The sequence below is a fragment of the Ursus americanus genome, chromosome 13 (genome assembly GCF_024610735.1).
Source record: "Ursus americanus isolate L20-20 chromosome 13, mUrsAme1.1.p, whole genome shotgun sequence".
NCBI lineage: Eukaryota > Metazoa > Chordata > Mammalia > Carnivora > Ursidae > Ursus > Ursus americanus.
Window position 1 is genome coordinate 63,758,905 of NC_142139.1, and position 22,903 is coordinate 63,781,807.

At 52.9% G+C, this 22,903-nt stretch overlaps 2 protein-coding genes across 4 annotated transcripts in view; one reads left to right on the top strand and one right to left on the bottom strand.

Moving 5' to 3' along the window:
- KIF13B (kinesin family member 13B) overlaps nucleotides 1–11,331 on the top strand; it is a 193,543-nt gene extending 182,212 nt beyond the window's left edge. The window contains exons 39-40 of the mRNA XM_045774018.2: nucleotides 2,821–3,820; nucleotides 6,112–11,331. Of these exons, the coding sequence (XP_045629974.2) occupies nucleotides 2,821–3,820; nucleotides 6,112–6,401 (1,290 nt within the window). The 3' untranslated portion in view covers nucleotides 6,402–11,331. The remainder of the gene's footprint in view (nucleotides 1–2,820; nucleotides 3,821–6,111) is intronic.
- A 2,709-nt stretch (nucleotides 11,332–14,040) lies between these two features.
- The window catches only part of HMBOX1 (homeobox containing 1), a 189,140-nt gene continuing 180,277 nt past the window's right edge, over nucleotides 14,041–22,903 (bottom strand). For all 3 annotated transcript variants that reach the window (XM_087866603.1, XM_087866602.1, XM_045774093.2), the window contains exon 10: nucleotides 14,041–19,868. In XM_087866603.1, coding sequence (XP_087722729.1) covers nucleotides 19,854–19,868 — 15 coding nt within the window. In that variant the 3' untranslated portion in view covers nucleotides 14,041–19,853. The remainder of the gene's footprint in view (nucleotides 19,869–22,903) is intronic.

The window sequence follows — 22,903 nt, forward strand, 5'->3', positions numbered from 1 at the left end:
CCCTGGTTGTCACTTACTGGAGGCTTTCGATAAATCCTCTGACCTCACTGGGCCATGTTGTAGGATGCATATGGTAGTACTTTCTGGCCTACATCAAGGGACTCACGTGGAAGCGAATGCGTAACAACCAGGGAAATCTAAGGCACTGTCGCTGGACTGTCACCGCCTCAGGACCGGGTGTAGCTGGCCCTTAGCAGACAGCTGTCCGTGTGGCAGTAATGGGGTGTCACCCACCGGGGGAATAGGGAGCACGCACGATTCCAGAACCGAAGTTCCCGTTCAGAGTCTAGGCTCTTGCAATTTTGTTTGTATATTCTTCCCTGCCTGGTCAGTGATATTAAAAATAAAATAGAAAAGAATAAATAAAACATGTACAAGTTGCAAAAGAAAAATGATTGACAGATTGCCTAATCTTTTAGAGTATTTATGCTGGTGACAGTTATTGATCTCTTGGGTTTAGTCAGTTTTGCAGCCTAGAGATCCATCACAAAAATGGGCTGTTAATCTCAAGAGGTGCCGTTAATTTCGTACCCTGAAAGTGTGCCTTGTGGGGAAAGGAGGGCCTCTGGAGACAGGAATATAAATGACAGTTCACGTGAAAATGCATGATTTATCAAACTGCTGAGTTAAGCCAAGTAACTGTAAGAGACTTATAGATCTCAGCTGTTTCCCAGTTCAAATAAATCCTGTGTTTCAAATGGAAAATGGCCATTCCTGTAATATAAATAATCTTTCCGTAAATATTGGAAAACATATTTCTTTTTCTGAACAGCACCCTCCTCCAGTGCACCAACTCCATTCCCCATTCCTACCTTCTCTTTTGCCCCTGTCATTGTGAATCGGGACTAGAAAGATAATCTCCCTTCTTCAAATGGCTTCAGTTATCAGCGAACGACCACCTTAGCTAGCAGCACCTCAGAAACAGTAGAATGTGGACGAGCAGTGGCTGTCGTCATCCCCCAGGAGACGGGGCCGTGTGTGTCTCCGCCAGTGTGACTCAGACAAGTGATCCCAGAGGGGGAGGCCAGCCTCTGCGGCTCCGTCCGCACTCAGCCCCTCTTCACGGCGGGGCAGGTGGCTGCTCGGCCTGCGTCTCCCTGATCAGAGGGCCCCTGACCCATGACACGGGACCGGCCTACAGGCAGCCTGTCTCTTCTTCCACCTGACTCCCTGCCAGGAGCTGCGAGTCAGCCACCAGGCCTGAGCGTCATTCCTGGCTGTGCTGGTGAAGCTAGGCTAAGTCCCTTGAGCATCCCCCAAAGAGATCCTCGTTCCAACTTTGCAGGAGAAAGTGCACTTCTGGCCTCTAATGATTCTCTCAGTTCCCCGTGAAGTCCATGGTGGGCAGGGGATCTGTTTCCAGGGGAACAGGGTTTTGAGCCTGAGTGCAGCGAGGCCAGGGGTGCTTGGCGGGTCAGGAGGGACTGGTGATTTAGTGTGCGCCTACTGGGTGCCGTGCCCTGTGGTGAGGGCCTTTTCCTGCCTTGTCCGGCCTCACGGACCCTATGCGGCCATTGCATATGCATTCTTTTTTTTTTTTTAATATTTTTTTATTATGTTAGTCATCATACAGTACATCCCTGGTTTCTGATGTAAAGTTCGATGATTCATTAGTTGCGTATAACACCCAATGCACCATGCAATACGTGCCCTCCTTACTACCCATCACCAGTCTATCCCGTTCCCCCACCCCCCTCCCCTCTGAAGCCCTCAGTTTGCATTCTTAACCACATCAAGCAAGCGTTGTCCCACACCAGCTGAGTGTTCTGCGACACAACTCAATTCTACTGGGAGACCGTGTCAGCACCCACGGGCTAAAGCCTCAGGCCCACAAGACTGCCCCCACTTTTGGATACCAGTCGCAAGCCCAGGTTGACCTGTGCTTCTGACCAACAGGCTATAGATAAGAGGTTCCAGTGATCCCCACTTGGGTTGGATTAATTTGTTAGAATGCTTCACAGAACTCAAGAGAACCATTTTACTCAACAGATCACCAGTTTATTCCAACGGATACAACTTGGGAATAGCCAGAGGGAAGAGAGGCATGGGGCAAGGTGTGGGGAAAAGACCTGGACATTCAGTGCCTCCCTGGGTGCCATGCTGTCCCCACACCTCCGCGTGTTCACCAGCCCGGCAGCTCCCAAAAGCCTGTCCTGGGTTGTTATGGAGGCCTTATGACATAGGCACGATCGATTAAATCATTGGCACTTAGTGATTGAGTCCCCTGCAGCCCCTCTCTCCGCCGTGGAGACTGTGGGGCTAAAGCTGTAATCACAAGGCTGGTTCCCCTGGCAGCCAGCCCCCATCCTTAGGTACAGTCCCAGAGTCACCGCATTAACATGAACTCAAGTGTGGTCGCAGGGGGCTTGTTAGGGATATCGACACCTTTATTGCTCTTGACACTTAGGAAACTGCAAGGGTTTCAGGAGCTCTGTGCCAGAAACAGGATGAAGGCCGAATATATATATTTCTTAGGCTAAGTTACGCTGTCACAGGCAGCGGTTAGCCTCCTAAGTGTATGCAGAAGGCGAGGAGGCAGCAGGGGCAGCCCGTGGCCACCGGCTCTGCTCTGGGCACGGTGCAGGGTGCAGTGCCCACCTGGGCCATAGCGGCTCCTCGGCATTTGGTGCGTGGAAAGCTGGGGTCACACGGATGGAGGGGTGGCACAGGTGCTGACCCCGGGTCCACCCCTTGCACAGCAGCGTCTTTCCACCCTCCAAGCCGTCAGGTTTCAGCTGACAAAATCTGTTGCGGCTCTTTCGGAAGTGAGCAGCAAACTCGGATGCTAACCAGGTACCCTTGCACGCTTTCCTGCTCCAGGCTCACCGAGAGAGCGTGGGCATTAGTGCGGCCCCCTTGGTGACTGTGCACCCGGCCCCCATGAAGCCGTATGACAGAGCGACGAAAGTGCCTGCCCCGCAGGCCGCCGCCGCCAGCACCCAGGCCCCGGAGGTGCAGGAAGGGCCGCCCAGCCCCCTGAGCGAGGCCTCCAGTGGCTACTTTTCCCACAGCGTTTCCTCTGCCACGCTGTCCGATGCGTTCATCCCTGGCCTCGATGGCGCAGCTGCTGCGGGTGGGCAGACGCCCGGCTCGCCCCCTCCTGCCCTCTGCCAGGCCAGCCCAGAGACGGAGCTCCCAGTTCCAGCGACGGCTCCCGCGGCAGACGGGGGCCTTTCCGCCCACATGGATGGCCAGAGCAGCCTTCTGTCGCTGCCGGTCCCAGCAGAGCAGAATGCGTGGGGCGACGGCAACGGTACACGTGAGGCCAAGAGGGCAGTTTCCTCGGAGAAGGAAGATACGAGCGCACCCCCAACTCCTCTCCTCACTTGCGCCCCCCAGAAGGAGTCATGCAGCCGGCAGAGTGGGGGCGAGGTTTCCCCAGCCACCAAGCGGCTCCGAAGGCCCGAGGAGCACGCGAAGCCGGCCGCCGGCTCAGAGCTGGAGGTCTCCAAAACACAGGCGCCTCCTGACCTCCTGTGTCCATCCCCTGCTCCGGCGTCTCCGTTCAGAATCCAGAAGGTGCGGACCTCTGAGCTGAAGTCATTCACTCGCATGCTGGGCGGAGACCCAAGCTGCCCCTCGGCAGCCGACGAGGACCTGCTGGCCTCGGGGGCGCTGGGTGACGGCGGGGCAGGGACACCGGCCCTGGGAAAGCTGGAAGTTTCCTCCGACTCTGAAGAAGCCAGCGAAGTCCCAGAGTGGCTCAAAGAGGGAGAATATGTCACCGTTGGCACCAACAAAATGGGCATCGTGAGATACATCGGGCCCACTGACTTTCAGGAGGGGACGTGGATCGGAGTGGAGCTGGACTTGCCTTCAGGTGAGTGCTGCTGCCTGGGGCCTGGTTCCCGGCCCGCAGGTGACTTAGCTAAGGGCGGCTGGCGGAGTAGTGCTGGCCCGTGCCCAGCACTGCCAGGAACCTGCTGTGTGCCCCTGGGCATATCATTTGACCTCCCCGAGCCTCCAGGTCACTGCTTTTCAAAATCAGGAATAAGAGTTTCCTAAGCCTTGTCTTTGTTTAACCTCCAGACATTTTCAGAAACCGAAGACATTAATTGAAAGCTACTATCAATTTGGTAATGAATTTAAGTGCATTTTTTTTTTTTAAAGTCAGAGGCATCTGCTCTCGAACTGTAACAGTCTGACAGTAGCTGTGTGTGTGCTGTGTCTGCTCTGGTTGCAAACGCTGATGCCTGTGGGGGTGCTCGGATGCCTGGGCTGGAGAACAGAAGGTGGGGTGATCTGAGGTGCATTCGGGGCTCACCAGTCTCTTAAGTCTCATTACAGAACAGCACATCTTAAAAGCGATTGGATCACCATTTTCCGAAAAGCCAGGGCCACAACTTAAGGAATGACTTGGTCCTTCAGATGTTTTTATTTATTTATTCAGGAGACAGAGCACGAGCAGGGGGAGTGGCAGGCGGAGGGAGAAGCAGACTCCCCACTGAGCAGGGAGCCCGACAGGGAGCTCGATCCTGGGACCCTGAGATCATGACTTGAGCAGAAGGCAGACTCTCAAGTCAACTGAGGCACCAGGCGTCCCCAGATGGTTTTTTTTAAACAGCTTTATTGTGATACCAATTCACATACTGTAATGTGTACCTGTGAAAAGTGTACAGTTTAATGGTTCTGAGTATATCTACAGAGTTGTGCAACTGTTACCACAGTCTAATTTTAGAATAGGTTCATCACCGCCCCCCCCCCCCAAAAGCCACATGTCCATTGGTAAGGCAGTCTCCTCCCTAAGCCCTAGGGAACCAGTAATCTGTCTTTTGTCTCTCTAACTGTATATGAAATGCCTCAATCTGGACTTCCACATAAGGGGATCAGGTAGTACGTGGGCTTTTGTGACCAGCTTCTTTCACTTAGCATGATTTTCCAGGGTAGATCCGGTCACAAGCTGGGTCAGTGCTTCTTTCCTTTTTATGGCCAAATACTATTCCGTTGTGTGGGTGCCCCACTTTCTGTTCATCCATTTGTCAGTAGGTGGACATGTGGGTGGTTTCCACTTTTTGGCTGTTGTGAATAGTGCTGTAAGTTGGAAGTAGTTCCAGAAGAGTCATGTGGCTGGAATATTTTTTAAAGGAGTGTCTGCTACTGTGTGCAGGGGAATTGGGAGAGAAGTTTATATCTGCAGTTGAACTCAGAAATTAAAGAGGGATTAACAAATAGATTGGTTCATCCAACAACACGTATTAAGCACCTACCATGTTGCTGTCACCATCTTGGATCCCAAGGATACCTTGGGGAGCAAAACAAAGTCCCTGGTTTCACTGGACTTTGATTTTAGGAGGGAGAAAATTGCCAAGTAGACAAATAAACAAATAATTAAAATTTGATAGTAATAAGTATCGTGAAGAAAATGAAATGGGGTGAGCAGGCAGGATGGTGGGGAGCCCAGAAGCAGGGAGCTGGTGCTGGGGGGTGGGGGTGGTGTGCCCTGGGAGCTGAGTGATAGTGGTGGCCTGACCGTGAGAGAGATGGTCTCTTAGGTGCTTTGAGAGGTGCAGTGAGGGGGACCGTTGTTCATGGAGAGCAGAGGTAGGGGTGGGGGGAGAAGAGCAGGTCAGGATATGCAGACAGTAAATGTAGAAAATTCATGATTGTTTTTGTTGCAGAGATCATGTTTTCCACCAACCCGTCCCCATGGCCCTTTGACACGTAGGGGTCATGGGGGCCCCTTTCTTAGGGCATCCTCTCCCTGTACTGACTTGAGCTCCAGGTTCTCATTCTTCACCTTAACTCATTTTCTGTTGCTTTTACAAAGGAAACTTCCTCACGCCATCTTGATACATCAAGCATGACATCTGACTAGCTACAATTTGGTAATTAGCCAGTTTCCATCTAATAGATTCAGGAAAAATAATCGTCCTACCAGTGCCATCCATCCTAGGTTTACATGGTGACCAGCCAGGTTGAAGCAGGTCCGCGTCCCAGGGTGGGTGGGATTGGTACCAGCTCTGCTTTGGTGACTGGCCTGCACCTGGCATCGGAAATGGCAGGACCTGAGGCTGCCTGGGGGTGGGGGCTGTCCTTGGGGACCACCATGTGCTGCCCGGAGCGAGGGGCCGTGGGAAGCCACCTCCACGTGTTCTTCTCTCTTCCCCTCAGGTAAGAATGACGGCTCCATCGGAGGGAAGCAGTACTTCAAGTGCAACCCCGGCTACGGGCTGCTGGTGAGGCCAGGCCGCGTGCGCAGAGCAGCGGGCTCGGGCCGGCGGCGCAGCGCAGGGCTCCGGCTGCAGGGCGCCCCCGAACCCCGCAGGAGCAGCACCCTCTCTGGCTCCGCCACCAACCTGGCCTCCCTGACGGCGGCTCTGGCCAAGGCAGAGGGCGCCACGGTGCTGAAGGCTGACAGGAGCCATAAGAACCCCGAGAACCGAAAATCCTGGGCCAGCTAAACCAGTGCCAGACGCCGAGGCGCCCCCGCCCCTGGGTCGCATCCTCCCGGGCTGCGGTCCTGCCTCCCTCTGCTTCCCAGGCCAAGGCTGATGGGGTGGCCAGTGCCCCCTTCTGAGCCTTGCCAGCGACAGCCCTGGGGTGGAGTTGGGAACTGAGTGGGCAAGGACACCTCAAACCCCTTTCTGTGGGGAGCATGGCGAGGCGTCGTTTCTGCACAACACAGGGCTGCTGACCTCTCCCTGCTCCTGCCGGGACTCTGGAAGCTTCATTTCTTCCTCTGTGCAGAGAATGGGGAGGCATCTCAGCAAGGTAGAGGGAGTCACGGTTCTAGGAGCCCCAAGCAGTCCTGGATTGTGGGAGTGAGGCCCCTGCCGGCCCCATGCCTGGGGTTCCCCCCGCACTGCAGCTGTTGCTGTTCCTTTTTTCTGTTCTGATGACCCCATTAACCTCTTAACCATCCCAGTGCCTTTCTTTCCTGTAGAGGCGGGGCATCCTCCCTGTGCCTCCAGAGCCAGCACCCCCGCCAACCCACCCTGGTCCCAGCTTGCTGCCAGGCTCACTGCATCCCTCTGGCCCCCAGAGTCCCTACACCAAGGAACAAGCTCCCATAAGTGCCTCTGGCTGGCCTCCTGGGGCTTGTGGCACAGGGTCCTGGGCGCCCCAGCAAGGGGCACGGGGCCTGGCCCTCCCTCTTCCTTTCCACAGGGTTTCTTCGGACTTTCTTTGTGGGCGTGTTAGTGTCTTTATACCTGCAAAGTGTTTTCTCTTTGCCATTTATTCCCTTAACAGAGTGCTTGGAATATATTTATTTATATTTATTTTTTCAAAATCGAAATCATTCGCGAGCCACAATCGTGTGCCCAGGCACGAGTGCCCGGGGCTTGTCTCGCACATCGCCCGCCTCTGAGGTCACTCAGGAGCTGCCAGCCTCCTGCCTCAGGTGGAGGTTCCCAGAGGGGCCAGAGGATGATACCCCTCCGCACGTCATTATTGACGCAGATACACAAGTGGCCTTACTCTAAGGTGACAGCGACAACTTGGAGACATTGTGCTTCTGCAGTGACGAAGTCAGAGGCATCACAACCTTACTTGGTGCAATTTCGGTTTCTTGGAAGGACCTTAGGCTAGTTTAACTTCTTGGCAACTCTCTACCCTGACTCCCTGACTGAGCCTGGGGGGCTGTGGCCTAGCAGAGCTCCCCACTGTCCCTGTGACCGGCCCTTGCCGCCACAGACACGGCCCACACAGCACGAGACCCCAAGAGCATTGCCCGCCTCCTGCCGGGAAATCTCTGGCCCTGGAGCCCTTTCCTGCTGGGCTCACTGAGAGGGGGTCTGTGGACGCGGGCAGAGGGCTGGGGCCTTGCAGGCCGTGGTGGCGCATGGCCCGGTGGGGGGAAGTGCTGGGTGAGCAGCAGAGCGCCAGGGCCCATGAGGCAGAGCCGGCGCTTCTGCTACTTCCTACAGCACTAGCCCAGTGACCTGGTGCCCAGCACTCAGCCACATGCCGTGCGCGTCATCACGAGTGCCTTGTGGATCCAAGCTGTGAGCAGGAGCCTAGAGGACACGGTGGCCGCTCTGGGACAGAGCCCTGGGTCAGGGTTTGTATGCAGCACTCTTGCAGGCCCGTTTTTAGTTCTCATCTTTAGACTCTTACAAATGATGTCCAGAAAGCCCTTTTTGAAAGATCTTGTTCTCTGGGGATTGAAGCCCCTCCCGAGAAGTGATGCCAGGTTCCCTAACCCCTGGCTGGGACTGTGTGGGGCCTGTGGCCGGCTGGGGAAACAGAGCCCCATGGGCACCCCCAGGTGTGCAGCCGCTGCACGCCGGATCCCCCGGGAAGGAGCCCAAGATTAATTAGCTTCTATTAATTACACGTGGCGGTGCTCGCCCGCCGCTTGGGCCCAGCCTCCTAACAGCCAGCTGTGCACCGGCTGCAGCGCTGCCTCCCCTGCCCGGCCCCGCGGGCCCAAGGTTTAACCTCCACCTGGGAGGGGGTGATCCACACGGCGCCCCTCGCCGGGCCCACCGCCTTCCCCGGGCCTAGGTCTCCCGGGCCTACACCGCGAGCTGCACCCCGCCCCCGCCCCCACTCTGAGACAGGGCCTGGAGCTGAAGAGCACACCCCTGGCGTAGCTTTAGCAGATGTTCCTAGTTTCAGAGCTGGAAGGGATCCTCTCACAGGGAACAGGCTGAAACCAAGGAGAGTTCAGTGCTTCTTTCCAGTTTATAGAAGCTCCAGCATCTGACTCCCAGCCAGGCTCTCTCTGCTGTTCCTCCTCACAGCACTGTGGCTGCCTTCCCACCGCCTGGGGCCCCTTCCCCGGGCACAGGGAGCAGCAGCCCCACAGCCCAGAGAACCCACCAGGGTGCCGTCCTTGAGCCCGGAGCGCTCTCGAGGATCTGCTGCCCCAGCACCGGCGGCATGTGGCCCAGGTGGCCCTGGCAGGGGCTCTGAGCGCCCAGCGTCCCGTCCTCGCCTGCACAGCACCATTGGCCTGGGAGATCGGTGTCTCTGTTCCTTGGGTCGTGGCAGCCACGAGCACACCGGGGCTGGTGGTCTGCCCTCCGGGAGGGCCGGCCAGGGGCTCCCGCTGGGCGCCCCAGGTGTAAGGACCCCCCCGCCAGGGGAGGCAGCCACGGCCCCGTGTTCCTTCCATCTTCAGCTGGCATCTGGGGTCTACCTACTGGGCATGTGTCCTTGAGTCCCGTGCTGTCGGTTCTGGGCTCTGCTTTTCTGCTTAACGTCCTTCCCAGCATGGAAGTCCTCTAACAACCTGTGTTCAGTTAGGATTTGTCTCCATGGACACCAGCACCCATGTGGTCCGTGGACATAGGTCCCGGCACCACCCCCTTCCCTGAGGGGAGCAGCTCTTGCTCCCACAGCCTCAGATGACCTGCCTGTGGGCAGACATCGTGCACCAGGCTCACTGGGGAGAACCAGGGGAAGGTGGTTTGGCTGTTCGTGATCCTTACTTATGGGGCAAAGTGCTTGCTGGAGCCTAACTGCCTTACCGTGGTGTCGACAACCTTCCATGGAACGGTCTCGGGAAGGTCACTTGGGAGACGGGTGTCGTTCTCTCCCTGTCACTCGGATTGGTTAAGATGGAGTAGACTGTAACGGAATTAGGGGCTCGAGCAGGGTTTTGGGAGCGGAGCTTGCAGGCAAAGTGGAAGAGTTGAGACCAGCCCCAGCCTGGGAAGAAGTTTCGAGACCACCTCCTCTTTCTCCCCGGCTCGCCGCCTCCCTTCTCCCCGGGCCTGGCTGCGCCCTCTGCCCGAGATTCCCCACCACTCGTCCCGTTCCCAGCATCTCTCCCTCCCCGCGCGGCAGCGTGCGCTTGGAGCCCGGCCTTCTCGGGGCCTTGAGCACCTGCCCGGAGGGCCGGGCGGGACAGCCCTGTTGTCGCCCTGGGTGGGAAGGTCGTCATTCCTCGTGGGAGGAAGGTGCTATGGTTACTGCTTGCCGGGGTTTTTCTGTGAGTGGAGCGCGCTTTGGGCCCCGACCCATAGCGTGTGAGAGAGGAGAGGGCCGTCCCATCGGTGTTCTTGGGGGGCTGTCCCTGCGGCTGGGGGGTCAGCAGTGCCCGGAGAGGCGGGTGTGGCTCTCCTGCCCCAGCTGTGGCCCCACGGGCAGCCCGGCAGCCCCGAGGGCTGTGCTGGATCCTCGAAGGGGCAGAGTTTCTGGTCCTGAGCCTCCTATCTCCTTGCCCTGCCACCTGCGCGTCCCTTCCAGGCCCACGCGTCGCTGGATCACCCGCGGTGCAGGCGTCCCTCCATTGCAGTCTGCTGTCTTCCCGGGCAGCTCGGGGCAGCCCTGCTCCTTCGGGGGCTGAGCGGTGCGAGTTGGAAGGAGGCCCGCCCTGCCCTGCTCCACGGCCTTCACTCTGGCTTCTTGGCGCAGACTCATGGAAACTCGTTCCTGGGAAAGCAGTGACAGGAGGTAGATGTGGTCACTAAAGCCATAGCCCAGGCAGTCCCCACAGCCAGCATTGACTGGGCCAGAGGTGCTGTCTTGTGGGTAGTGTGACGGTGGGGGACGGAGGGTGGCTCTCCATCTCCCGTCTTCTGTTCTCACTTTACTAACAGGCCTGAGGTGAAGTGATGTGTCAGCGCTAGGATTCGGGATGTGGTTCCCGCAGGTCCCAGGCACTGGCGTGGGGGGATGGGCTGCCTGGACGCAGGTGCAGCAGGGGCCAGGCGGGGGCTGCAGTGGGGGGCAGCTGTCCAGAATCCCAGCCTGACCAGAAGGCATGTGTGGCCGGGGCCAGCCATGAAGGGCCTCGTGTGTTTGCTGAGATTTGAGCTTCTTTTGAGCTGTGAATGGGACCCTTGAAGAGTTTGAAAGGCTTTAGGTGTTTCCATCCCCCATTACTTCCCTTCCTTTTTCTCCCCTTGGCTTAACGTTCCCTGTATGTGAGACCCGCCAGAAGTTCAAGGGTATTTATTTTCCTGGCTAAGATGAGCCCCAATTGCCTGAGGTCTGCCTGGAGGCCTGCATCTTGGACAGGGAGTGCCCGAGGAGGCAGCCACCTGTCTGTCGTGCCTTACCATGGGGACGGCGAGCGCAGCCTGTCTTTAATGCCCAAGACACTGGCTCGATGATCTCCACACGTCTCTTTCTCTCAGAGAAGTCCATCGTGCCTTCAGCTGGGCTGCTGACACTAATTTTGTGGGGGGTCTTGGAACATCTCCATGTGCGGAGTTCTGTAAATATGATGGGTTCACGTATAAAGAAGTGATTTTGATTGGGGACTATATTGATTTGCTGCACATGAAATGGGAGTTTAAAAAAAAATCCAAAGACTCTGTAATGAACTGTAAAGACTGAATGATTTGTATTATATAATGAACTAAACCTCTGTAATTTTGTACCATATATGCCTGTCATATGACCAGCAGCCTCTAAATAAAACCAGAAAAGAAATCATTTTCTTGCCTCTGTCTGAGGTTGGTCTTGTTGCTTTTCCCTCCCCCACCCAGACACAGGGATGTTGGGCTCATTCTAGACTGTCCCACAGGGCAAGGGGTGGCCTGGGTCCTGGGCATTTTAAGATTGAGACGAAAGAGGGAGGTTCAGGGAAGCAGCGGGCCCTGTGCTGTTTGTGTTTGGACTGAAGACCCAGGGAGGCCCCACAGCTTCTGTGGCCGGTCTTACTCCCCTTAGTGGAGACCTCTCACAGGAGCCAGGAACCAGTGGAAACTTTCGGATGGCCTTCGACCCAGGGTAATGGGAGCTTCTGGGCTAACTGGGAGGCAGCTGGCCCGGAGAGGGTTGGGGGTGGCGGGGTCAGGCCGCTTCTGTGGAGCAGGATATCCCAACTCTCAGGCCACAGCCGCACAGCCTTGATCTGCAAGATCGCCCCACACCAGACCCCCAACCAGGGAGCCGAGCACGTGTTCTGAGACTGCACAGGTGCTTCTGTGACAAGGCATTTTGGGGAGGAGATGATGGCTGTGGACACCGGCAGGGCTGGGTCACACCCCGCAGGCTGCAGAACCCCGTGTTCTCCGCTGGTTCCTGCTTGGCCCCGTCCCCAGGACGTGGCTCCCGGCCGTCACCCAGCACGGTTCACAACGGCACTGGGGGTGGCGGGCCCCGCCCCTCCGACCCGAGATGAGCAGGTCTCCTCTCAGATGGCCTGTGGGGACCTCCTTGAGGTCCCTGAGCACAGCCCAGCACCAGACAGGTCCGAGGCCGGCCCAGGGTGCTGTGTTCACAGGGAACTGACTCGCTGGCAGCCCGTGTCCGCGACTCACGTGGTCCTCATCTGATCTAAATGTCCTTGCAGATGGAGAGGGCCGATTGGAAGTGGCCACCAGTCAGGGCACATCTTTGCAGGACTTGTTTATATTCATAAGTGCCAAAGAGTTGTTCTCAGAGAGAAGTACTGCCAAATTATGACAGAAATTTGGCAGCCAGGAGCAGCCCTGCTCTGAGGCAGGAGTCTGAATGTAGAATTGATCTGGCTCCTGGGAAAAATCCTCATTTTTCAAGTTGCTACTTATTCTCTCGCAGCTCATGAGATCTTCCTTGTCTGCCTGAGGCTGTGGGGTTGTTACAGTTGCTCAGACCCGAAAATGGGCTCCAGTGGACACGTCCCATTTAGTTCGTTCAGTCACTCGCTCGCTGTCGCTCCGTGAACACTTGGGTCCTTGTCCTGTGCCGGGCCTCGTGCAGCAAACGGTGCAGACAGCAATCTGACGAGCCCCACAGCCAGCTCTAGAGGGCACGGGATGGGCAGGAGGGGCCCCAGGGGCTCTAGGGGTTGAGGCGGTTCCCTCCAGGCTGGTGTGTTTGCAGGACTCGGAGGGGAGGAGGTGGACGGGTTACTGCGGGGCGGGAACAAAGCAGAAAGCAGTTTGGGCCCAAATAGAGGAACGTGAGGTGAGGTGACGATGGTTCTCGGTATTCCCTCCCCCATCCCCCGCCCACCTCCACTTGCAACTTAGGGTTTGGGGGCAACTTAAAAGTTAGCAGAGCCTTTTCTTTCTTTCCCTTTCTTTCTTTCTTTCTTTCTTCTTTCTTCTTTCTTTTTCTCTTTCTTTCTTTCTTTCTTTCTCTTTCCTTTCTTTCTTTCAATTATGTTTTGTTAGTCACCATACAGTACATCCCTAGTTTTTGATGTAAAGTTCGATGATTCATTAGTTGCGTATAACACCCAGTGCACCATGCGATACGTGCCCTCCTTACTACCCATCACCAGTCTATCCCAGTCCCCCACCTCCTCCCCTCTGAGGCCCTCAGTTTCCCAGAGTCCACAGTCTCTCATGCTTCATTCCCCGTTTCCCCCCCTTCAGTTTTCCCTCCCTTCCCCTAATGTCCTATTTATGTTCCATAAATGAGTGAAATCATATGATAATTGTCTTTCTCTAGCAGAGCCTTTTCTAATGATGTATGTGTGGTAAGAAGAGAAAACCATTTACTTCTCAGGCTTTCTCTGAGGAGGAGTAAAGCAAATCAACCCGAGGCTGTTGGGTGAGAGGCGGCTTGGGCACTTTGTCCTTGAGTCCTGGATAAGGATCTGACCCCAACCTTTGGATGTCTAAAGAAAGAAAACGAAGCTTCAGCTTTCTTTGATCTCATTTTTCACTGCTAAGGGTGAAGAATCCCCAGGAAAGACAGCTCTTTTAAGAAAACGAGGTGCTCGGGATGTGGCCTAGAGTGGGAGAGGGAAGGTGTGTGGGGCATTTCACTGCTCAGCATGAGGAAGGAAAAGGCTGCGGTCCCAGGGGCGGAGAAGCAGCTGGGACGCTAGGACCGCAGTGGTTCTGGGAGGGGAGAGGCTGGCAGGAAAGAAGGAGGAAAGGGAGAGCGGCTGCGGCCTGCATGAGGCCGCCACTAGGCGGGACAGCCAGGGAAATGCCCGGCCGCTTCTGGGGTGGGTCACACCCAAACAGAGAAGGCAGTGTGGCTGGAGGTGGACTGACTCGGGGGCTTTCGTGAGCAGGTGGCATTCCCTCTGAACCAGGTGGTGTTTGATGGTCACCTCAACCCTGTCCAGGCGTCCTCAGGTCTCTGGGCACAACAACTTGCTTTTTAAAGCAAAGGCACTGATGTCCGAAACGGAGCGCGGCCACCCCTCACTCTGTTAGTGCTGGGGCGCTTCCCAAATGACCATCCTTACCCAAAGAAATCCCGGCCAGTCTTTGTTCAGTTATACGTTTTATTCTCTAATAGGTACAATACTAAAATAAACACAAATTAAAAAAAAGTTTTATTAAAACAAAACTGTACAAAAAAGCAGTATACTACATTTTAATTACAGAACAGTCTACTGTCCAAAAGGCACTAATCCAGAATAGGAGATACAATGATACAGGACTCATTTGAACTATTTTAATCAATACAATAGAGCACTTGTTTCTTTGACCATTTACATCTAGAAACAAGGGCTTTTTGCTACAGTCATTACACATTGTTATAAATATGAGTCCCACAGGTGAAGGTGCAGTATCGCTCTCCCTAGACAAGGTTCACGCCAAGAGGGACTGCTGTGGGGCTGAGAGGTGGTGGGCAGCGGGGGTGGGGCCCGGGCCCGGGGAAAGGCGACCGCCCTGGGTGCACAGAGCTTGTCTTCCGGCCTGGCCTCTCAGATGGTTGGTTTCTGGCCATTACTGGCAGCCACTTTACCCCCCTCTTGTGTGTTAGCACCGGGAAAGTGGGTTCTGAGATGCTCCAGGGAACTGGGGCTGGAGGTCTGGGTGATGAAGCGCCAGCAGCTCAGCAGAGGGGAGGCATTTTGGTAACCTGATCTGAAAAAGGCAGCAACTACTCGGAAGAGGGACACAGAGCCCAGGGTCGGCCCGTGAGCTGGGCACTGGAGCCAGGCAGAGCCCCCTGCTACTTTCTGGGCAGACTTTGGGCCCAGAACTGAGAGGTCCTGCATCTCCTCCTGAGGGACCCGGTGGAGTCTTACGTTAGAGAGATCTGACAATCTTTTGTTTTGGAAGTTGCTTTCTAGAAGTGGGATTCTACTTCCCAGAGGCCATGCCCTGCCTCACTGCTGCCTCAGGACCATGAGCAGCTCCTGGGCAGGGAGAGGGCCAAGCTCTGTCCACCTCTCCATGTTCGGTGGCCTGGAAAACTCTCTAAACCCCAGATTTCCTTCTCTAATAGACTCTGGACCTAAGGAAGAGAGATACTGCAGCTTTCCAAACAGTGTCATACACATATAAGACAAAGACAGGCATCTGATGTTAACAAAAATAAGTAACAAAGAAATAGGATTAAACCAAATCTCTTCTCACAGCATCCTATACTACATCCTCCTTCTGCTTAGCAGAAAATTGTACGTACACAAAAATACAAATACACAATTTTGTAGAACAGTCTGATTTTAATATATTTATATATATTTATATTTATACGAGTGGCAGGTTAGTTCATTATATAGAGCTTTTTGCACTTTTGGCTCATATGCAACAAGGCTTATAAATTCAGCTTTAGCTTTCATTCAGGTTTTATAGCTTTTGAACAATTGTTTTCACATTTAAAGCAGCATCCAATTTGCACTAGGAGTTTGTGGTGATTACAGGAAAGATGGGGTCAGGAGGTTACTGACAGGGAAGGCAGGGCCAGGGACAGATATACATTCCAGTGTGTGTGGCGATGTCAGAGGATTGCTACGGGACAGAGTTGACCATGATGACCCCTTGAGGTAGACTGAACACCTTACAGCAGACTCAGACACAGGTGCGACTCCCCTCAGGGACACATGGTGCACAAGATGGGGGACAGAGACCAGAAGACGCCAAAGGGAAACACAAAGACTAAGACACACGACGGCCAAGGCAGGGAAGGGCGCTCAGCCCCAAACCCATCTGGCAGGGACCCCACACAGCCCGTCGCAGATACTCGAGTATTTGGTGGACGCTGAGACTTTCAGGCAGTCCCAAGGCATCTGGTCCATGGTATCTGATCAGATTGTGACTGTCAAACTCACTTTCCATTTTATAACCTGCTGCACCAGCTCGTTCCCACCCGTGCCAGGAACAGGCAGACAGAGCTGCCCGTGGTTCTGCGACGGGAACGAGTCCCCAGCACTGTGCGGGCGCCGGAGTGTTCAGGTCCAGTTCACTGAGAAGCAAGTGGGCCTCTTCTGCCTGGCGCTGCCCTGCACTGCTGTTCCCCGGCCGCACGGCTGTTCCCCTGCTCTGCGGCACTCCTGCGCATGCGCACCTGGGGCCACTGACAAGCCCTCGGGGAAGGGGTCCACACTAGCGTCTGCAGGACGGGGCGACAGCGCACGGCCCGATTCCGGGTTGGTGTGACGCGCTCCAGAGCGGCCTCCCTCTCCCTACCACCACGGCAGTGGTCTCCCATTGGTTCACTTTCTTCAACCCGCCTCCCTTCTCTACCCAAATCCAAAGAATTCCTCTGGCAAATCTGCCCATACCTGTTAAATGTGAAAGTCCACCATTTGGGTTATTACATTGTCTGAACAAAAACGCTGGATTATTAATGAAAATAAAGTGCCTGGGTATGGATTTGTCCATTTTGCAAAAACTTTCTAACGCACCAACAAATCATCTGAGCGCTGCTTAGTGCCGTGATGTGAACAGAGTGCAGTCACAAAATAATTCGTCGTACACCCACCACATAATAAAGGCCCCGAATTTAGGTCAGACTTCAATTACTTTAAAAAAGAAGCAAACAAATAACCTCACACTCATTTTCAAAGACACACTTTTGATCTTGCTTCACCCCCAGCGATGAAGGCCCTTCTGAGCCCTTGTGAGCAGACATCCTGATCCCTCAAATCTAGGAAGAGAGGACAGGGAGAGGCAGCCAGGGTTCCAGTGATTAATGATGGCAAATGAATCATTGTGTTTTTAACTATGATTATCTGACTCTTTGCCCTCTTGGATCTGGATGCACTTTCCAGCTGCGGACAAAGACAGACTGAATTCTGCTCTGTGGCTGACTTGCTCTTCCCCATCTTCCCCACTCAGTAGCTGTAGAGCTCGCAAAGCGGGCTCCTTAACATTCTCTATGAACCGAGACTGGAACCCCATCAACAGAGACATCCCTAAAAAGCAGCACAGGAAAGAGTGACAAAGCCAGCCTGACGGGGCAATGACAACGTCGCCCTGCCCAGGAGCTTGCCTGCAGAACGCCAGGGACCCTGGAGAGGGGCAGCTATGTGTCCCCGCCCCCGGGGGCTAAGTGCAGGGTGGGAAGGGATGGGGGCAGGGCACAGGCCGACTCTCTGGCAGGTTCCAGAGGTCTGTAACTTGCTTAGGCACTTAAAAAACGTAACTAGAAATGTATCCTTGGAAGGTAACTGCATACCCAACGGTGACTATGGCCGTGGAAGGGAGGGAGGGGAGCCCAGGGGGAATCAGAGAAGGCTGTGGGCTCTTCAGGGAGGCAACTAGGATGTTCTTGGTATCTTCCGGCAGGGGAGCATCCCATCTTGCAGCCTGCGGGAATCTGAAGAAACCAGGGCCGGGCCCAGTAGGGGCTTTTCTCTTTCCTGTTTCTGCAGACCAGAGTGAACGGGTAGGGGAGAGCAGGTGTGTGGGAAGTCGGGACAGCCTGCTCTAGACTCTCGGCCACAGGACTGCACAGGCCTGCTTTCTATTATCCGTGTGAGAAAAACTGCTGGGAAAAGAAGAGGCCCTTTCGAAAGGAGTGTTCTGGCAAAACCAGTGAGGAGTCAAAAGCCTTGCCAGAGATGCCGATGCTTGAAGGGAGAAGCTCCCCACCCCCCACCCCTGCCCCCAAGAACTTTGGTTTTGGTTTCATGGTGCCCATTTTCAGAGATGCAGGATTAAGGGGCTCACTGACTCTAACATTGAAATGGGGTTTTCAAGGCAAATTACTAACAATAATGCTCTTGAAAGGAGCCCACAGCTGAGCTCTCACCTTCATTCAATCCACTCTACTAATGTATGCGCTGCCTACCCCGCCTATGAATCTGGCATAAAAACAAAAGAGTTCAATGTAATATCACTAGAGTGGCTGCTGTTTACATTAATACAGCACTAATGTCGTTTTGTTTCCAGTTTAATAGCTTCAATGAATGATGAAGTGGAAAAATGACCCTCGTAAGTTTGTGCTGGGCTCTTAGTTCCAGTAAAGCAACAAAAGGGGAGCGGTTTCTGGGCTTAAAGGAAGCCAGAAAACAAGACTGAAATTTCGACTTGACCTGGAAGTGATGGGAAGCTGGAAAAACTATAAAGGCAACACAAATCTTGTGACTCATGTCTGCCACGTATACTGGTTGGTTAAGAGTCACGTGCTCTTTCCAAGGACGGAGTTAATGTCTCCATTCCAAAATTTCAGTGGCACCCAACTGGCACCAGAGATGCTAAATCTGGATCAATAGCTAAACGGAAGGCACACGTAACTTGCTCCCTTCACATTAGGATGGGGTTTTTGTGGGTTTTATTTTGGTGGGGGGGGAATAGATAATCAAATAACCCCATGAGCCAGCTAATGAAACAAGGTACCTATTACAGCGGCCACAAATCCCAAGTAGTCAACCTGGTGGATCCACTCACGCGGCCACTCCAATGGGGGCTTTCCTCTGGGGCGGGTTCCACTCTCTTGGGCTTCAACGATGCCTAGGACACGACAGAGTGGATGAAAAGAGGGGGGGGGGACAGCCAGCCCTTGAGAACCACTTATTTGCAAGATGAAAAGAGCTGGAGAAGTGAGGGGGAGAGAAACATGGAATTTCAGTCCTGTCCTCAGGTCAGCTTGGAGCCCGTGCCCCTGACAGTAGTCACTGAGCTGCCTCCTGAACCCCGAGGCGGCTCGCCCGTGCCAGACTCTGGTTATCAGAAAGTTCTTATGCTAAGCCCAAATCTGCACCTGTCTCCATGCAGGGCAGACACGAATACCAGAGTTCCAGAACCTCCTACTGGCTCAGCCCCACTGCCTCTCATGACTGTGACGGACGTGACAGCAGAATGCGCTGGAATGGCTTAGCTAAACACTTCTGTGCAGAAGCAGGATGCCTTAAAGTAACAGGCACTACAAAGAAGCTTGAAGAGCTAGAGAGAAAACAGTAAGTGTGTGAGATTTTTAACATTCTCTGCCTCAACTAACTGGAACTACACCCAAGGAGTGTTAATAAATTCTACTTCTCCTCAAAACACAGATGAGACAGACATACTGTTTCCTCCCCCCAAAAAGGCAGGAGTTCACATTTGCCTTCTGGAGACAGGATGCTTGAAACAAGGGGTTTCACATCACAGCTGCAGAGCCTCCCTGAGGTCACTACGTTTCTACCAGCACTAAGCAAGGAGAAAGGCCAAGGGGAAGATGCTCTCATGTCTGGGTCTCAAGGTAACACTAGTTCAATGTCAGAGGGAATGAAGGGCACGGAGAGATGACAGCATTGGGACAGGGGGCTGGCAGGAATTATCCAGCGTGGTCGTAGGAGAAAACAGAACAGGTTAAATGCAGTGATTTCACTCAGAGCAATGCCAGGCCGACTCCGTGGTCCATTCTCCAACGAACATCCTACTAAGATGAAAGCAGCAACTGAGAGCTCACTCTTCCCCATTAAGGTGGTCCTGCTCAGTGTGAGTCTGAATCTTCAAGAATAAACGAGACAGAACACTCAGCACAGTGCCTGGCACACAGTCCATGTTCAGTAAATGTCAGCTGCTATTATGAGCTCTGAATGCTTCAGATCTGAATGTTTGTCTCTTGTTGCATCATGATTTAGAATGACGTCTTTACTCTGTTTTCTTGTAAGAGCAACGTCTGGCGTTTTCTTCCAAAAAATATGTATTTCATGGGTAAGGACTACCTATGTTTTCATGGATTTTGGTGAGTTAGCTTTTTTTTTCTTTTTAGTGGGGGCTGCTGGTGGTACCGGCATTTATGGTGTAGGGCGTTCTGAATCACTGTAGTAGCCTCTGGAAACACCTGGGGAGGGAGATGTCTTGCCAACTCCAGTTCTTTTTAGTAGCACCATTCCTTAAGCAGCACATCTAATCCTTTGATCCCTAAAATAGTAGATTGTGTTAGAAGGTTTTAACTGCAGTGATAATTCTATTTTCTTTGAATGTAAGCAGATAATCAGAATGTTCTGCTGGCTGTTTTAATGCATGTCTCACAAATCACAGAATTATACTCATCTAGTCAGTTCTCAGAATTGCAGATCTTAAGACAGATTCTCAATTGTAATGGAGATAGTTATGTTTCAGCAGCTGGGAAAATAAGGGATGGGATACTCTGCTCTTTGGGGTCATAAATTCACGATCATTCCAACTGTCAGAAGACTGACAGGATCCCACAGAAAGTCTAAACGACAGCGCATGTGTCTTGAAAGTAGGCTCTTAGGGGTGGGGCTGAAAGTCCCTTTTAGATCATACAGGAAGAGCAGCACTGGGTAAGAACTTTAAATGGCATTTTTCCTGATTTAGCCCAACTACTATACACTTGGACGTATTTTTGAGGAGAAAAAGAATAAAAGACCCTAAGGCAGAACCTTTTCCCAAATTTGTGTGTGTGTGTGTGTGTGTGTGTGTACAGGGGGAGAGAACAGTTATAGAGAAGCAGCCTACCTCAGCATTTTCTTCAAACTGAAGTTTAGCATTTGGTTAGGATCCCTTCTGATACGTGGGCAGGGGAAAAGGTCTGTATGAGGGTAAGCAGCAAAACATGAACAAAAGGCTCATGGGCCAGGCTCCTGAGCACAGCTGGGAACCACACGGGAAAGGAGCAGCTCGAGGAGACACTCGGCACCACGCGGGTATTTGCGTAGACTAACTCTTGATATAACTGAATGAAGACTCCTGCAAGTGCTAAAAAAACAAAAGCATATTCTAGATCAAGGCGCAGCAGCTTCGGTCCAGTGGGAGGCTTCGGCAGGGAGAACAGCAGGCATCCTGGGCAGGGGCCTGCGTAAGGCGTCAAGACCACCCGACGCTCAGTGGGTAGGACAAGGTGGATGAAGAGAAAGGAAGAAAAGTGGAAGGGAGAGAAAGAGAACATCGACTTGGAAGGGCTAGGGAGACAATCCCACCAACTCGGCAGAACAAGAGAGAAAACTCTGGCTAAGAAAAGGCTGCCGATACAAGGAAGTTGGTAGTTGCCGTGTAAGAGTGGTGTTGGGGAACGCACGTGTATCCAGTAACCTCCGGACAATGCAAATATCAGGACTCCAATTATGCCATATAATTGTTTAAAGCCCATATGTGTTTGTATGTGTTTGCATCATGTCTGATGTACATCGTATGATCCAATGAGGAAAATGTGTAAATTCCCATTTGATACTTTCTGATGGTGATGACAATAGAAATACCAAGTAACCAGGGAAAGAATTAAAACCCTGGGGAGCTTGTTAAGCAGTAAACGTCCTCAAGTTAGGCCGCACAATACGCTAGCTGGCTAGCAAGCCAGACAGAGTCGTGGAGGCCTTGTCAGGGGTTGAATCAGTTTGGGATTCCGGCTGTAGTCTCCACCAAAGGTGGAGCAGGTTGAAACTGGATGTGAGGCAGAGGTTTCAAATGATGTAGAAGTCAAATGGGGAGCAACAGCAAAGGTTTCCATTCTGAGGCTGAAATAACTCCAAATCCTTCTCTTTCACTGAGGAGAGGACATGAACACCATGTCATTATTTTAGTTTACTGAGTTGCTGTTCCAAATGTTCTTGGGAGCATTCGTGCTAAAAGGGAACAGGGAATGGGAGATCTGCCATTTCCAATCACATAAAGGACAGAAATCCTTTTAATTATGACCATGCCAATCTACATCTTGCTAAAACAGCTAATTACATGTCAGGAGGACACTCAGTCATTCAGAACAATTGTCATTATATTTTTATATATTCATTCTGTGCCACCCCCCGCAATTACCATGGTTACAATTTGAAAGGATTCAGGCAAACCTTCATTTGATCACAGCACACCAATGTGAATTTGAGAGTTAATTATGGATGTACGGAGCCACTGTCATTAAAAGAGAAAATGCAAATGGAGTTAAGGGAGTGGCACCCTGAGATGTCTGAACTGGGAGCCGAGCTGTGCGCACACACCCTACTCAGGTCAGCGTCCGGCAGCCACAGGGACCACACACGCTCGACAACGGCCCCACGCCGCTGCACCGTGGGGCGCAGACACCCCGGAGAGGGCACAGTGCTGCTGTCCAAGTCAATCCCCAAACTCGCCAAGTAAAAAGGACATCAGGAGAGCAAGGCAAAGCCTCCTGCGGATGCGCCCTTGTTTGCCGTTAGGGCGCTGCACTGGCTAATGCGCTAAGGCGCGTGGAATGGGGCTGGTTAGCGGTCAGTGGTGTAACACGCTAGTCAGACTTCACCTGAATGGAATTGACTGAATTTAGTTCTGCTCACTGCTTGGCCCCAAGTATCATGTGTCATGTGAAGCTAAAAAAGAAGTCAGTGATCTGTACTTTGTTACCCATGACATCTACTACATCCTCAAGGTCCTTGGGTGATGGTAAGAACAGGGTGTAAGATCCTTTGGTGCAGCCAGAGCTTCCCTCTCTTCACCATATCTACTTCCCTCTTAATTACAAAGGAAAACTAATGTTATCGGAAAGCGGGTTTCTCAGATCGTTAGCTTTCTCTTTGCTACTGCTTCTCATCTCCACCAAGAAAGAATAATGAAGCTGATGTAGAAACCTCACAGTTTATGAACTTCCAGCTTTTGAACGTCCATAGATAGGAACAACGTTACACTTCAGAGTAAGCAAGTCAACCATTGATGGGTCCTCTAAGATGGCAAAAGCAGTAGCTTATCACTTTTAGCTTATAAGTAAAGAGAATTAAGAACACCTTTTCTGAACAAAACCTGTTTGTGAGAGGAGTTTCTGTAATCAGAAAAGGGACTTGTAGGCTTGATGTATTTAAAAAGCCTTTCCCACCACCTCAGTAGGGTAGTTCTCCTGAGGGTGGTAAAGAAATCTTTCCTCTTAAGTGATAGTCATCTTTTGAAAAGAAGAGCATATAACGAAGGAGATGGCGGTGCCAGAAAAGAAAAGGCCTCTGCTTTGACAACAGGCTATGGTCAGAGAAATC